This window comes from Sphaeramia orbicularis, chromosome 18 (assembly GCF_902148855.1).
Source record: "Sphaeramia orbicularis chromosome 18, fSphaOr1.1, whole genome shotgun sequence".
NCBI classification, from domain to species: domain Eukaryota; kingdom Metazoa; phylum Chordata; class Actinopteri; order Kurtiformes; family Apogonidae; genus Sphaeramia; species Sphaeramia orbicularis.
Window position 1 is genome coordinate 38,211,941 of NC_043974.1, and position 15,089 is coordinate 38,227,029.

General features: G+C 34.3%; 1 protein-coding gene across 3 annotated transcripts in view; it reads right to left on the reverse strand.

The window, feature by feature from the left end:
- Window positions 1-600: 600 nt before the first annotated feature.
- The window catches only part of cd99l2 (CD99 molecule-like 2), a 30,007-nt gene continuing 15,518 nt past the window's right edge, over window positions 601-15,089 (reverse strand). For 2 of the 3 annotated variants that reach the window (XM_030162112.1, XM_030162111.1), the window contains exons 5-10: window positions 13,084-13,164; window positions 10,600-10,665; window positions 9,057-9,110; window positions 8,861-8,980; window positions 5,824-5,889; window positions 601-1,091 (exon numbers count right to left, since the gene is read on the reverse strand). In XM_030162112.1, the coding sequence (XP_030017972.1) occupies window positions 1,030-1,091; window positions 5,824-5,889; window positions 8,861-8,980; window positions 9,057-9,110; window positions 10,600-10,665; window positions 13,084-13,164 (449 nt within the window). In that variant the 3' untranslated portion in view covers window positions 601-1,029. The remainder of the gene's footprint in view (window positions 1,092-5,823; window positions 5,890-8,860; window positions 8,981-9,056; window positions 9,111-10,599; window positions 10,666-13,083; window positions 13,165-15,089) is intronic. The other variant, XM_030162113.1, reaches the window with a different exon arrangement.

The window sequence follows — 15,089 nt, forward strand, 5'->3', positions numbered from 1 at the left end:
TATCATCAAACAGACCAAATATGTAACACCTTATTCATAATGCATATTTCAGAGCTGGTCAAAGTGAACTTTTTTTTTTTTGCAACTACTGCAATATATCAAAATTTATTACAAAATTAGGGAAACGTTATTATATATTGCTGTAGAAATTAAAATCCATTACATTTTGGTAAGTTATCACATAATGCGTGTGTTTTTCCCATAATGCGTTGTTACATGGACTGTTTACACACAACGTTTACCAGTAAAGAGCTTTAAATAGAAATATGGGGAATGTTGTCAGATGTTCTGCACCAACTCAACACCATCGTGAAAAGCCAAAAAAAACCCAAAAAAAACACACCTTTCTTTCAAGGATTCTGTACGTGCTCAAAAGGAGAGGCGCTGCGTTCCATTCAAAACAAGACATTCCCGGTAATCTCTGACAATGTAAAAGCTAAAAGAAGTTCTCTCATTCGGAAGGCGGGTCTTGCTGGTGACTAAAAATATTCAGAGAAATGTCAGACAGCAGTGACCCCCTGTGAACTGAGAGCAGCTCAACCCCCCCCCACCCCTACCCCACCCCCCACATAAGAGCCTCCATCACTAACATTAACCAACTGGAATTTAACAGTGTGTCCTGCTTTAAAAGTGGCCGATCTGGGGTCTTTTTTTTTTTTTTTTTTTTTCATAGTGATCCAGTTTCTCAAGCTCCGGTTCACAGTCGAGTAATGAGAGTACACATGCTGAAGGCGAATTCTGTCAGATAACTGTAAACCAACCTGTTAGTGGCATTTAAAAGTAAACAATAAATATCTATATACACAAACATTTGGCAAGGTTTTGGTATTGGCCATGTCTACAGCAGTGAATTTCCCAAAAACAAAACAAAAAAAAACAAAAAAAAATTGTTCACATTCAGTGTAGCTTCTGCAACACAGGGCTACAGTGTGTGTGTGTGTGTGTGTGTGTGTGTGTGTGTGTGCGTGTGTGTGTGTGTGTGTGTGTCTGTGTAAAGGGGAGGGGCTACGTTTGACTGGGTGGCCGGTGTTACACAGCATTCTCTTCAGTAGGAGGCTCAGCGTTGGGAGGCTCCAGTAGAGTCTGTTGGACTGTGGGGACATAACACACACATGATCCCAGTTAGTAGTGTTAAATATCACATCACATGAAAAAAATAAAAATAAAAAATAAAAAAAAGGGCTGGCACTATTATTGTATTTGGTATTATTGATTTTTGGTTTTTTTTTTTCCCTTAATCTTCTTTCTATACTATTATTTAAAACTCCTTACTGATTTTGCATTTTTGTTTACTCACATCCTGTCACCCTTTTACTTTCAATACTGTCAATTTTGTTTCCATTCCTTCTTCTGTCTCTCTTTTTTTTGTTACCCATCACAATGTTTGTCTAACAATCAATCAATCAATAAATAACTAATCAGATCACACACTCAGACTCACACTAGAGTCTGTATATACCTGTATTAATCAAATTTAATTTCTTAATTAATTAATTTCTTTGTATATTTATCAAAAAGTCATATTGTTTATCACTGGAAGCAAATCATACACTTATTTACAATTAAAACCAAAGTTTGAACTCTAACATCTACTTAAAGAATCATATTTATTTTTATGTTATTACCATGTTTGTACAGTAACAAGACTTGTTTGATGATTATGATAATTATCTCGTTTATAAAAAAAAAAATATATATCACAGTTTGGTCCATTAGGACAGTGGTTCTAAACTGGTGGGTCGCAAATCTGTTTTCAGTGGGTGGCGGGCGTTTGTGTGGGCAAAAGTAATATTAAAAAACAAATCCTGTGCTTCATTTATTTATTTTTTTTTTATGGAGCTGAGCCCTGTCCGTTCCCACCCCACAACAGTAGGTGGTGGTAACATCAGATATTTCACAGCATACAAGAAAACCCAAACGTTTCTATTCATATCATGGTGAAAGTGACGATGACTACATCAGATAAAATTTTACCTACAATAAGGATAAAAACCTCCAGTGTGTTTAATGCTTGAATAAGTGACAGAATGCACTTTTAATTTTTAATTGAGTGCACATTTAAATTTTGGTTAAAATTTACCTCATGTAGAGTTAAAGGGAATATTTACCTCCGCCAAGGAGGTTATGTTTTTGCCAGGGTTTGTTTGTTTGTCTGTCCGTTAGTGTGCAACATAACTCAAAAAGTTATGGACAGATTTTGATGAAATTTTCAGGGTTTGTTGGAAATGGGATAAGGAAGAAATGATTAAATTTTGGTGGTGATCCGGGGTGGGGGGGCCTACGGGGGGGGGGGGGGGGGGGGGGGGGGCACTGATCAGCCTTGGCGGAGGTCTGCGCTCTCTGAGTGCTTCTAGTTCCCTCTTTAGCATCGCCCCCTGCTGGTCAGTTTGGTACATCATTAAACTAGTCTTCTGTGTTCTCATACTGTGATATTCTGTTTTACCTCAGGTTCAAAACACCATGTTTTCATTAAATAAATTTGAGAAGTAAAAACTCAGGTATGACACCGACTACATCAGATATGGTTCTTCCTACAATGAAGAAAAAACCTTAGTGTGTTTAAGTATTGAATAATTGAATTGAATTGAATTGAATTGAATTGAACTGCCTTTATTGTCATTTGACAGTACAAAGTACATCAAACGAAATTAAGTTCGATGATTAGGGACATCAGGCCGCTGCTCCTAGTACAGAGTACAACTAGAGCGCTACCACAAAACCTTTTCTTCGAAAATTGCAGTGAAGAACAGAAGATAATGCAAAGCACAAATATAAGACATCATACAGTTTTCACACAGTACACGTGGACACATGCTGGAATTTTTTCATGGATTTGAAGGGAATTGGGGGACAGCACGAACATTAGGCAGACGGCAGACGTGAAAAAAAAAAAAAAAAAAAAAAATGGGGATAGGGGAGATGCTTGAACTGTGTAATAATTGTGGAATGTGTGTGCGAAGATAAAGAGACTCCAGTGGGTCACTCTTGAATAAGTGACTGAATGCACTTTTAATTTTTAACTGAGTACACATTTTTGGTTTTGGTTAAAATTTATCTAATTTAGTGTTACAGGGTATATTTCTCTCTTTAGCATCGCCACCTTCTGGTCAGTTTTGGTCATCATTAAACTAGTCTTCTGAGTTTTCATACTGTGATATTCTATTTTATCTCAGGTTCAAAACACCATGTTTTCATTAAATAAATTTGAGAAGTTGGAAAAACTCAGGTATGACACCGACTACATCAGACATGGCTTTACCTACTTTGAAAAAAAAAACCCTAGTGTATTAAATTACTGATTAAGTGACTGAATGTACTTTTAATTTTTAACTGAGTGCACATTTTTAGTTTTGGTTCAAATATACTTAATTTAGGGTATAGTTCTCTCTTCATCATCGCCACCTGCTGGTCAGTTTGGTTTATCATTAAACTAGTCTTCTGCGTTTTCATATTGTGATATTCTGTTTTATGTAGGTTCAAACCCACACACTATATTTTCATTAAATAAATTTGAGAAGTTTATCTTTTATCAGTTTGGGTCGTGCCTTGTCATTGAGGGGTGATAGTGGGTCTTGAAGCCAGACCAGTTGAGAACCACTGCTTTAGGGGCTCCATAACTAGGGGTGTGTATTGGCAAGAATCTGGCGATACAATACAAATCACAATACTAGGATCACAATACGATATATCACGATATATCACGATACTGTTAAAAAGGCAATTTTTTTGTTTCTTTCTTTTTTTAAAAATGATTATTTCCTGGAAGAACTGAATTACATCAGAAACATGCACAAATACTAAACAGATTTTTATTTGATCCCAACAGGATCTAATGCTATATCACAAAATGTTCCTGTGTTAAAACTTCAATTATGTTTTTACAGACATTACAGTTTAAGATCCTGCTCAAATGTTCATATTCTATTAGTTCAGAACTAACATCATAACTTTATTTTTGTGCAATCCCAGCAAAGGAAGTAACATCTGCCTCTCTCAGACAGTAAAAAGTGCTTTTAGGATGCTTCAAATAACCATTATTTAATAAAACAGTGTTAAATAATAATAAATAAAATATAACCAATACAGAAAAACAAAAAACAAAAATGAACCTCCGCCATATCTGCATTTGAATAAATACCTAAAAATTTTGATACAGTACTTTTTAATATCTATACAGTATTGTGAAATGAAATATCACGATATATTGCAAAACCGATATTTTCTAACACCCCTATCCATAACCTTCAATTTATGTCGGCTAAAATTTACTTAGAGGGTTAAATGAGTGGCCATTTTTGTCAAAAAAAAAAGTTGTAAGAAATGCATAGAACTGTGTTGAAATAATGCTAATCCATTTGTGCACAGACTACTGATATTATTTGACAGTGGAAGCTCTAGTTTCAGAAATATTAGATTTTCAATAGCACGTGTATGTGAAAACTTTTGCTGGTGGACGAACGTGACATTACCCATGATGCTCTGGTCAGTACCAGTACTTTATTAGTAATAAACTTATATACTTACTATTGCTAATTCTCCTCTTATTCATAAATGTTAGTATTGTGGATCTAAAACAATAACAGCTGACACAAAACCACAAAATGTGGCAGTGGACGGATGTGACATGGTTGTTACAGATCCCATCATACTGATGCTCGGCAGCCATGTCACCGTTTACACTAATGATCCCTGTGCAAAAACTAGGATCAGAATTATTTATTGTATAGTTTATCATCATACTAAAGAGGAAATAACAATATAGAATTGTTGTTTCTTTATAAAAATGCTTATTATTAGAAAACTGTTGATTTAAAAAGTGGCATGTGACATTCTTAATGTATGTATTGGCGTAACATAAGCAGGATGGATCAGCACCATACTCCATACTGAACCTGTAAAAATAAAACATGTGATATGTAGGAGAGAATCTTGTAAGAAAAACTGGGGAATCTAAAAGAATAGAATATTTGTTTTTCAGGTAAATTCAGTTCAAACATAACTTGGCTATTTGTGACAGGAAAATATAGCATGAATTGTGATGAAATTGGACATTTTTGAGCTGAAAACATAGTTCATATGACCATCAACATGTTGCAACAGAAGTGAAATCCTGTAAATTTGCATAATGTGCATGTACCAACACAAAGTTCCTTTGGGGATTCACTTAGATTTATTTCTTATGCACAAAGACATAAAGAAGACCTCTAAGCAAATTTTAGCCTATTAATGTATTGCAGTTTCATCTCTTACTGTGGGTGGCTCAGAGCTATGAAAGCAGTGATGTGATTGTCTGAGGGTGGATGTGCTCTCTTGTGCTTAGACAGCATTTGAACTATGGACTGCAAAAACCAAAATAGCAGCAGCATTTGGAATCACATGTGCAAAACCTACCACAGTGAACTGAACGTGCATGTGTTTTTAATAGTTATAAATTAACCCTTATCATGCATTTCGTATGAATTCATGCCCCAAGGACGATGACTGTGAACAGAATGTAGTCCATCCAGCAGTATGTGAGTTATTTTGGTTTGTCCTGCTCTCATTGGCCGTTGGTTTGGACACAGCTGAAGCCTTGCTCTTTTACTGTGACATTCAAACAGACAGTCAGAACAGTGTGAAGCCTGAAGGCACTGCTGACCGCACACAGCACATCATTCATGGACACTCAAAGACTGCCTCTGACCTCTGTGAGTTCTCTCATGCACTTATTTTGTACTTGAGTTGCCATCAGTGTTGCATTATTCAACATGGACGACAGCCTGTTTCTGACAGTGCTGCTCAGCATGATTTGATTGGTATGATGTGTGAGGAGTCTGGGTGTACCTTGTGGTTCTGTGGCCACCACGGCTTCCGGATTCTCTGCCTTCACCATGTCAGTGTTCAGGCTCTCTGTCAGAAAGAACAGGAAGTGTGTTAGTTAGTTCTGCTGTTTCACATCAACAACCCAGACAATGTGACAGACAACGTGTCCATTCAAGCAGAGTTACACACTGGAAAAAATCTACCTCTTACCAACTGTGTTTTTCTCATTTCTAGTCCAAATATCTCATCACACTTAAAATAAGACATAATCACTTCAAGAGTAACTTTTCAGTGAGATATAAGAACTTATTTTTTCACAATAGATCTTGAAAATCTTATTTCAAGAAATCTGACCAAGATAATTTTCACTTGTTCAATTGGCAGATTTTTTTTTACTTGAATTAAGAAAAAAAAAATCTTAAATTAAGCAAAAAAAAATCTGCCGATGAAACAAGTAAAGATTATCTTGTTAAGATTTCTTGAAATAAGATTTTCCAGATCTGTTGTCTAAAAATAAGTTCTTATATCTCAGTGGAAAGTTCCTCTTTAGGTGATTATGTCTTATTTTAAGTGTGATGAGATATTTGGACTAAAAATGCGAAAAATACACTTGGTAAGATTTAGATTTTTCCTAGTGCACAAATAAGATTGAACTGTATCTAAGATTGCTTGTAATCAGAGTTAAGTAAAAGTCTTCCACAGATAAATTCAACCTTAGATTAGCAAATATAATTTTATTAGTGTAAACAGAAATTACCTTAAGTCTAATAAAAAAACAAAAGGAAATGCATTAACTTTCAACTGTTCTGTAACTTCATCTACTTTGTAGCTAATGTTTTGTTTTTACTTTAATTTTTATTGATATTTTCAACATCCGTACCCAACAATACCAACAATAGTGTTTGGAATTCACATTATTAACAGTCCATCCATTCTTTGCTTTTTCTGTTATTCCTTTTTTGCTTTGGTTTTGTCACTGTGTCGACTTCTGAACAGTCAATTTCCTCATTTTTTCTTCAAACTGTGCCTCTTGTAATCTCAGACGTTGAGTCAGCTTTTCCACTATGCAGATTGTAGCTAATGTTTTAGCTAGCTAGCAAACAATGTGAAGTATTACACTGCTAGATATGAGGTTTGTTAGCATACTCATGATGGCTCAGCAAAGAAGATCATTTCTTTTCTTTAAAAAAAATACTGGCTGTAGCAACAGAGTAACATTGCTGCATAATAATAATAATAATAATAATAACAATAAAAAAAAACACCATAGTAGCAAAAAAACAAAAACCTGCCTGACCCCATCTGTCAGACTGTCATATCATTGTCTGACAGTTGATCCAGTCTCTAATGTTACATGTGAAGAGAAACAGGGCAGCATCAGGAAAGGGGGTTTTGTTTATTTTGTTCCTTCCACCTCTCAAAAGAAGCCATTTTAAACGTTAAACCTCCTCAAGTCTTAGTCTAAAGTTCATACCTGATTCCCTTTTAAACCAGAGCCTAAAGTTTTGGTGCAACAGAATTGAATTTAGTCCAGCACTGGTTTTAAAAATTGATGCAACATAATTAAATATAATCAAAATTAAACCATGACTCAAATGTATAATGAATAATTGCCCCTCATATTCGTCACATCTTACCTTTCATAATAAAAACCTGGAACATGTACACTGTGGAAATGAGTTTGTGTCTCTGAGCATTTTACTAAAGTGTAACTCAGTAAAGTAGTGTCCGGCTTATTCACATCATTTTAGTGATGTATATGGGTGCTTCTATGAAACTGGTCCTAAAAACAGGACACGGGGGCTAAAAAATCAAACTAGATGTAGACTAATGTTATGAAGCAAGTTTAGAAGCACTTTGGGTCTATTTTAAAAAGAAATATTTACTGACATAAAAGAGAATCTTTTTTCAGAGAAAACACATTTTTATATCATTTTTATTCAAAAATCTGCATGTAACAGTAAAAAGGACACTAAATTATGCGCTATTTTTAAAAAACATCTCTCCTTATTCTCGCACAGGTATATTTTGGGAATCAAACTAATTATGCAAGGCAGAGTGTTTGACAAAAATGACCGCTGTTGCAAAATCACTCACAATTTATTTGTGTTTAAATGGGCAGGTTCTGCATGTAACAGTGGACACGATGGGTTACACACAAAACCTGGAATGAGACTGAGATTCGTGAAAAACTCACAAGTCTGGATTAGAAAAACCATTAGGATCGTCAAATTTAACACAGTGTCGTTATTTATTGTCTATATAAGACCATTTACAGCCATGTTTTCAGATCTAATGCACTGACACCTCGGTAGCTTTTCCTGTCCCAATTTTGGTCCTATTTTTGGCCCCAATATTTGATTAAAAATGTATTAATTTCGGGATGGCTCAGAGCAAGAGTATAATTTTTTTTTTATATTTATCTGAGGTCATCATTAGGTACATCCTGGGGGGGGGGATACGTCTAAATTTCTCTTTTATTATTGGGTCTAAAAAGCTGAAAAAGTGCAAGATACCAAAATGTACACAGTCTGTTTCAGCTAGTCAAAAAAACCTAACTTCCTCTTTGTTCCAGATTGAACTTTATGTTAATTTTTTCGTCTGGTCCTCTTTTTTTTTTTTCTGTCCGGCAATTTTCCTTGTGTAACACATAATACATCATTATTTTAAATGTGAACCCTCCAAGCTGTTTTTGTGTTAATGGAGAAGGCTGGGGTAGCTGGTTTTTTTCATTTTTTGTTTTTTTTTTTTGGGGGGGGGGGGGTTGTTTGCTTGTTTTGTTTTTGTTTGCATGTCAAAAAAAAAGGAAATTGTGCAAAAATTCATTTTCAATTATTTTGTCACATATGATAGTGTTTGTATTGCCCAATTTCTGCAGTTTCATAGAAGCACCCATATTCATGTCATTTCATTCTAATGAAATATCAACACAAACAACACATGACCACTGATCAGCTGTGGTAAATATTTAAAATGTTACACTCTGTGTGTTTAGCAGGAATGTGAATGCTCATTGGTGTAATCCAGTGTAAATGAGGCGGTTGAGTAAAAGCCTTACGCTGTATACCGAAGCACAACTTCTTCTTCTGGTAGGAGATATAACTGCTGACTGCACCCACCAGCGCCATGGCAACCGCACTAACAATCCCTGCGATTGTGCCCACCTCTGCTGTGGTCTCTGCAAACACACATGTTTGTGAGACACAAGCACAGACCGGCTATAAACAGCACGCTGAACAGACACACACACCCACCGCTGTTGTCGTCGTACTCGTTGATGCGATCGCTGTCACCACTCGGCCGTCCACCTGTTAAACACACCGTCCAACAGCATTAGTCTCATACGTATACACTGCAAAAAATCTAAATCTTACCAAGTGTGTTTTTCTCATTTCTAGTCCAAATATCTCATCACACTTAAAATAAGACATAATCACCTAAAGAGGAACTTTTCAGCGAGATATAAGAACTGATTTTTAGACAATAGATCTGGAAAATCTTAATACAAGAAATCTGACCAAGATAATTGTCACATAAGATAAGGTTTTATTTGTCCCACAAGGGGAAGTTCCAGGTTACAGCAGCGAAGCACAAAAAGCACACAAGAGCAGAAGAAGTGCAAAATCAAAAAATAAAGACAAATTGAAAAAGCTATATATACTATTTACATTTGTGCATATGTTGAGCATGCTACAGGTTGAACAGGGATATGGTTTGTTGCACTTGTTCCATTGGCAGATTTTTTTTTTTTTTTTTTGCTTAATTCAAGATTTTTTTTTTGCTTAATTCAAGCAAAAAAATCTGCCAATGGAACAAGTGAAAATGATCTTGGTCAGATTTCTTGAAATAAAATTTTCCAGATCTATTGTCTGAAAATCAGTTCTTATATCTCACTGAAAAGTGATTCTTTAGGTGATTCTGTCTTATTTTAAGTGTGATGAGATATTTTGACTAGAAATGAGAAAAATACACTTGGTAAGATTTAGATTTTTTCCAGTGTACAGGCTGGGCTCAGCAGAGTGAACACACAAACACACACACATTCACTGCAAAAATCTAATTCTTACCAAGTGTATTTTTTTTTTTTTTTCATTTCTAGTCCAAATATCTCATCACACTTAAAATAAGACATAATCACCTAAAGAGGAACTTTTCAGTGAGATATAAGAACTGATTTTTAGACAATAGATCTGGAAAATCTTATTTCAAGAAATCTTACCAAGATAATTTTCATTTGTTCTATTGGCAGATTTGTTTTTGTTTGGGTTTTTTTGCTTAATTCAAGATTTTTTTTTTTTTTTTTGCTTAATTCAAAAATTTTTTTTTGCTTAATTAATTTTTGTAGCTGGGATAGGCTCCAAGCGACCCCCGTGACCCTAGTGAGGATAAAGCGGGTTCAGAAAATGAATTAATTAAAAAATTTTTTTGCTTAATTCAAGATTTTTATTTTTTTTTTGCTTTATTCAAGATTGTTTTTTTTGTTTTTTTGCTTAATTCGACATTTTTTTTGCTTAATTAAAATTTTTTTGCTTAATTCAAGATTATTTTTTTTTTGCTTTATTCAAGATTGTTTTTGGGTTTTTTTTTTTGCTTAATTCGACATTTTTTTGTTTAATTAAAAATTTTTTTGCTTAATTCAAGATTTTTTTTTTCGCTTAATTCAAGATTTTTTGAATTCTGAATTTTTCAAAATTTGACTTGAAATGATAAAAATACACTTGGTAAGATTTGGATTTTTTCCATTGTACAGGCTGGCCTCAACATAGTGAACACACACACAAACACAAACACATTTACCTTTGCCTTTGTCAGGTTTGTACCCGTCTTTAAGGACGTCTGACAGTTCGTCGTCAGTGAATCCACCTGAAGAAAAAGAACACATTTACTCTGAAACAAAAATTCTAAGCAACAACAACAAAAATGTAAATATGGGGTGAAATACGACAACATATTTTAAAGCAGAAGATAAAAGCAGGAAGATTTATTTACTGAAGTAACATATGAACCAGAAAACAGTGGAAGTGGAAGGAGGGTGGGCAGCAGAGGACAAAGAGCTCTCTGGAACATAAATTACTTGAAGAATGCATTTATGTGTAGAGCAACACAACACAGTACTGTACACTCAGACTGGTCCAGATGGATCATCGCACATCATTCACTGACATTATTCTCCATTAGCCAAGAAAACAGAAATGTTAAGTCTCTAAATGCATTTTGTCACAACACAAAAGACTGGAAACCTGATTTACTCAAAGCAGGTGCAAAAATACAGCGACTTCCTGCCACTGGTATTTATGATACCAGTTTGTGGTTATTTAAATGAAATACTGTTGAGTTTGGTTTTAAATATAAAATACATAATAAGTATTAATGATAAAAATTTATTTTTTATATATTTTGTATTTTTTAATATAAATTTATGCAGGACAGTCCCCTTGAGTTACAGTATCTGTTTTTTTTTTTGTTTTTTCAGAAAGATCCTAGCTAAACAAGCAAATGTTAATTATATAGATCAAAAATATATGATCAGTTAAGTCAGCCAACATTAGCATTAGCATGTTAGCTGACCTGGTATACAGTCATGGAAAAAATTATTAGACCACCCTTGTTTTCTTCAATTTCTTGTTCCTTTTAATGCCTGATACAACTAAAGGTACATTTGTTTGGACAAATATAATGATAACAACAAAAATAGCTCATAATAGTTTAATTTCAGAGCTGATATCTATCCATTTTCCATGTTTTCTTGATAACAACCAAAATCACTTCAGTTCTCACATCAATATCTATGGCATTGTACTGACAAAAACAGTGCTTTTAGGCATTCCATGTTTTCTTTTCTGTCTGTTTTAGTCACATGATACACACAGGAGTTAGTACTGGATTGCATAACCATTGTTTTTGATGACTTTTGATGGTCTAATAATTTTTTCCGTGTCTGTGTTATCACTTCTATCAAGAACACTGTACATGCAGCCTGCTATAAACAAATTTCAGCCACTAAAGACTGATACTGAACCCAAACATGTGGTGGGTGATGACCTAATATGAACAGAAAGAGTGACAGAAGTTGCATTTCTTTCCATGCACTTTTTTTGTTCATTATTCATATATTATGTGTTAATGTTGTGTCTTTTTGGGGGAGAAACTGGCCCTCCCATCCCCAACAGGCTCACTGAGGATACAGACTTAACCCACCAGAGGTAAAGTCTACTTATGTGGGAAACACTGCAATAAAAGGACATTTGGCACAACATCGAAACGTATTTACTCACGTTATAATCATAATTTCATCCAATTTTTGAGGAGCACGTAGCTGATTTTCTATGGAAAATGACCAACTTTGTTTACCTCATTCTTCTATACGGACACTGGTGGTAGTTATGCACTGATTTAAGCAGGAATGTGTCAACAAAGGCAAAGAAAAAGGTAGAAATGGAAATGAAACTTTAAAAAAAGCCTTTGCAAATGTTTGATGGAGAAAAAGTGGAGTTGGATGACAGGACTGAGGACACGACATATATGCAAAGACGTTTCCATATATATAAAAAAACAGCCCATCCTACATGTAGCTAATGTCTGTCTCTAGTCGCTTTTCCATTGATCCTCAAATTATGCGAATATAACTTGCGCATTAAAAAGTGTACCTAATGGAAAAACGACAATTTCGCCAAAATTCTTAAAAGTTTTTGCACTAGCAAGAGGTGGTTTTTCGGGCGTAGCGCAAATGTTATATCACACAAAACTGCAGTGGAAAGACTTTTTTTCTGCAACTAGAGTCAGGTGAATAAAAAAAATGATGTTGACGGATGTTACAACAAGCGAAGAAGAAACATTTTAAGAGAAACATGGCACGGTATGTGTGGACACACCAGGAAACCAAATCGTTTTTTAATTTAGTACGGAATAGAGGGGTAATATATAATAATAATGAACATATCTATAGATCAACATGATATTTACGCTCGTCACCATGTTTATGGAATGACTTCTCATGTCATCTGGCGAAAATAAATAAAAAAAATCATGGCATTTGTGATTTAATGGAAAACCCGACATTACGCACTTCTGTTTTTTCGACATTTAGTACATATTAAAGTTACGTTTTGCACAGATGTCCAATGGAAAAGCGACTTCTGATGACTTCATTAAACCTCCACTGTGTAGTAATGGACTTCTTGTTACATATTATGGCTTTAATTTCACATAGATTCCTTATTAAGCCACTGGACTTAATAAAGCGTGTTCTTATTCCACATTCCTTCACTGGGTACCACCCACCTCCCTGTCCCTTGTTCTTATCTTTGCCACCAATGTCATTGTTGGGGTCCAATGCATCAGCCAGGTCAAGTTCATCAGCAGCTGTTAGGGTTAAAGGTCAGTGATAAGTGTTAAGGCAAAATAAAGACAGAGGCAAAAGTAAAAAAAAAAACAAAAAATATTAGGGGAAAAAACACAGGAAAACAAATAAATGCAAACCATGCTGAATTGTCTGGTGTGGAAATGTACAATGTGTATAGAGTTAGACTGTAGGGTCAATAAACAGATGTATGTTCATGAAGAAGTTGGAGCAGTGACTTGATAAATATTAGTGGTTACAGCTGTGTTTGATAATAGTAATGTTGACTTTACATAATGTATAAATATACCACTTAATGGTAACATATTACCGTACAGGTGTCAAACATACCAAAATCAGGCAAAAATCGTCCCATAGGATGAACTTGTGAAATGCAAAAATTATAGTAATTTTTATTATTAATACATTAAGATATTAACAATCATGTTCCACATTCAGCCCAACTCAATCTCAAGTGGCTCAAACCAGTAAAATACTATTATAATAACCTATAAATAATGACAATTCCAAATTTGTCTCTGTTTTAGTGGAAAATAAGTAAAATTACATGAAAATGTTCACATTTACAAACTATCCTTTAACAAAAATGTGAATAACCTGAAATGTCGTAAGAGAAGTAAGTGGAATTTGACCAATATTCTGCCTGTTACTAAATGTTTTGTGTATCTGTAGATCTGTAAGTTGTAGTAGACATGTGTAAGTGATGGCAGAATATTGATAACATTTTTCTCATTTTTCATGGTATTCACAATTTTTTAAGTATAGTTTGTAGATGTAAACGTTTTCATAACGTAATTTTTCTTTTTTTGGTTTTATTTCAATCTGAAGTACACAGTCCACAGATCCATCCAATCCATAGATCCAACAATCACGCCATGAAACAAAAATTTATAATACAAACTTCACTAATTACATAATTAATTTATACAGTCAGACTGAGAAGGAGTAGGCTGAAGCTTTCTGCTTTTTTTGCCTACCCTTTATACACTACACTGGTCAACAACAAATTTATTGTTCAAGTTTTTTGAGCTGATTTAGGATAATTTTGGTGTGCTGAATCCAAAAATCACATTAATTTTGCTCAATCAGGTCAACTTTCTGAACTATGCTACATATTGGCTTTTTAACATTTTTGCTTACATTTATGGGCATTTTCACATCATATGATACAAAATTCTTTCATATTTCTTGCAATAAACGAGTTCTGAAGATTTTACTTTTGTCGATTTATGATTAATGTTTTTTTTTTAATATTACAGGTGAATGAAATGGCTTCGACTAGAAGATCTTGCAAAAATACGCCTGATGTATTCTGCTACATCTGCGGTGAATACACCATTGTACCTAACAGGAATCCTGTTAGAAAATGATTTTTTTTTTCTCTTAAAACCTATTTTGGGTGAGAACTATATAAAAAAAAATCTACTGATAAAGTCACAAAAATGTAATCAATTTTGTGAGAAGATCAAATTTTTCAAAATCAAATTAGCAAAAAAATCTGACCTGATTGAGAAAAACCGATGTAATTTTTGGATTTAGCGGTGCAAAATGGTCCTAATTCAGTTGAAAAAACCTAGACAACTTGCAAAAAACATTTTTTTGTAACCCAGTGTTGTCTTACAGCACGTCAAGTTTAACAAACTCAACATATTCACACTGACAATGAAAAAAATATGAATGCTGAAATAAATATTTTTCGCTCCAAAACATAGAGAAAAGTTTGGACATTATTTCTATATTTTTATGTTATTATTTTAGTGGTTCGGCCCACTTCAGACCATACTAGGTGGATGTAGCCCTTAAACTAAAATGACTTTGACACCCCTGCATTACAGCAACAAGCTATTATTAATGAAGTAGCATTAGAGTGACAACGTAACTGACAAAAAATCTGTTTTATTCAATAAACAGAAGCGCTGACTCAGAA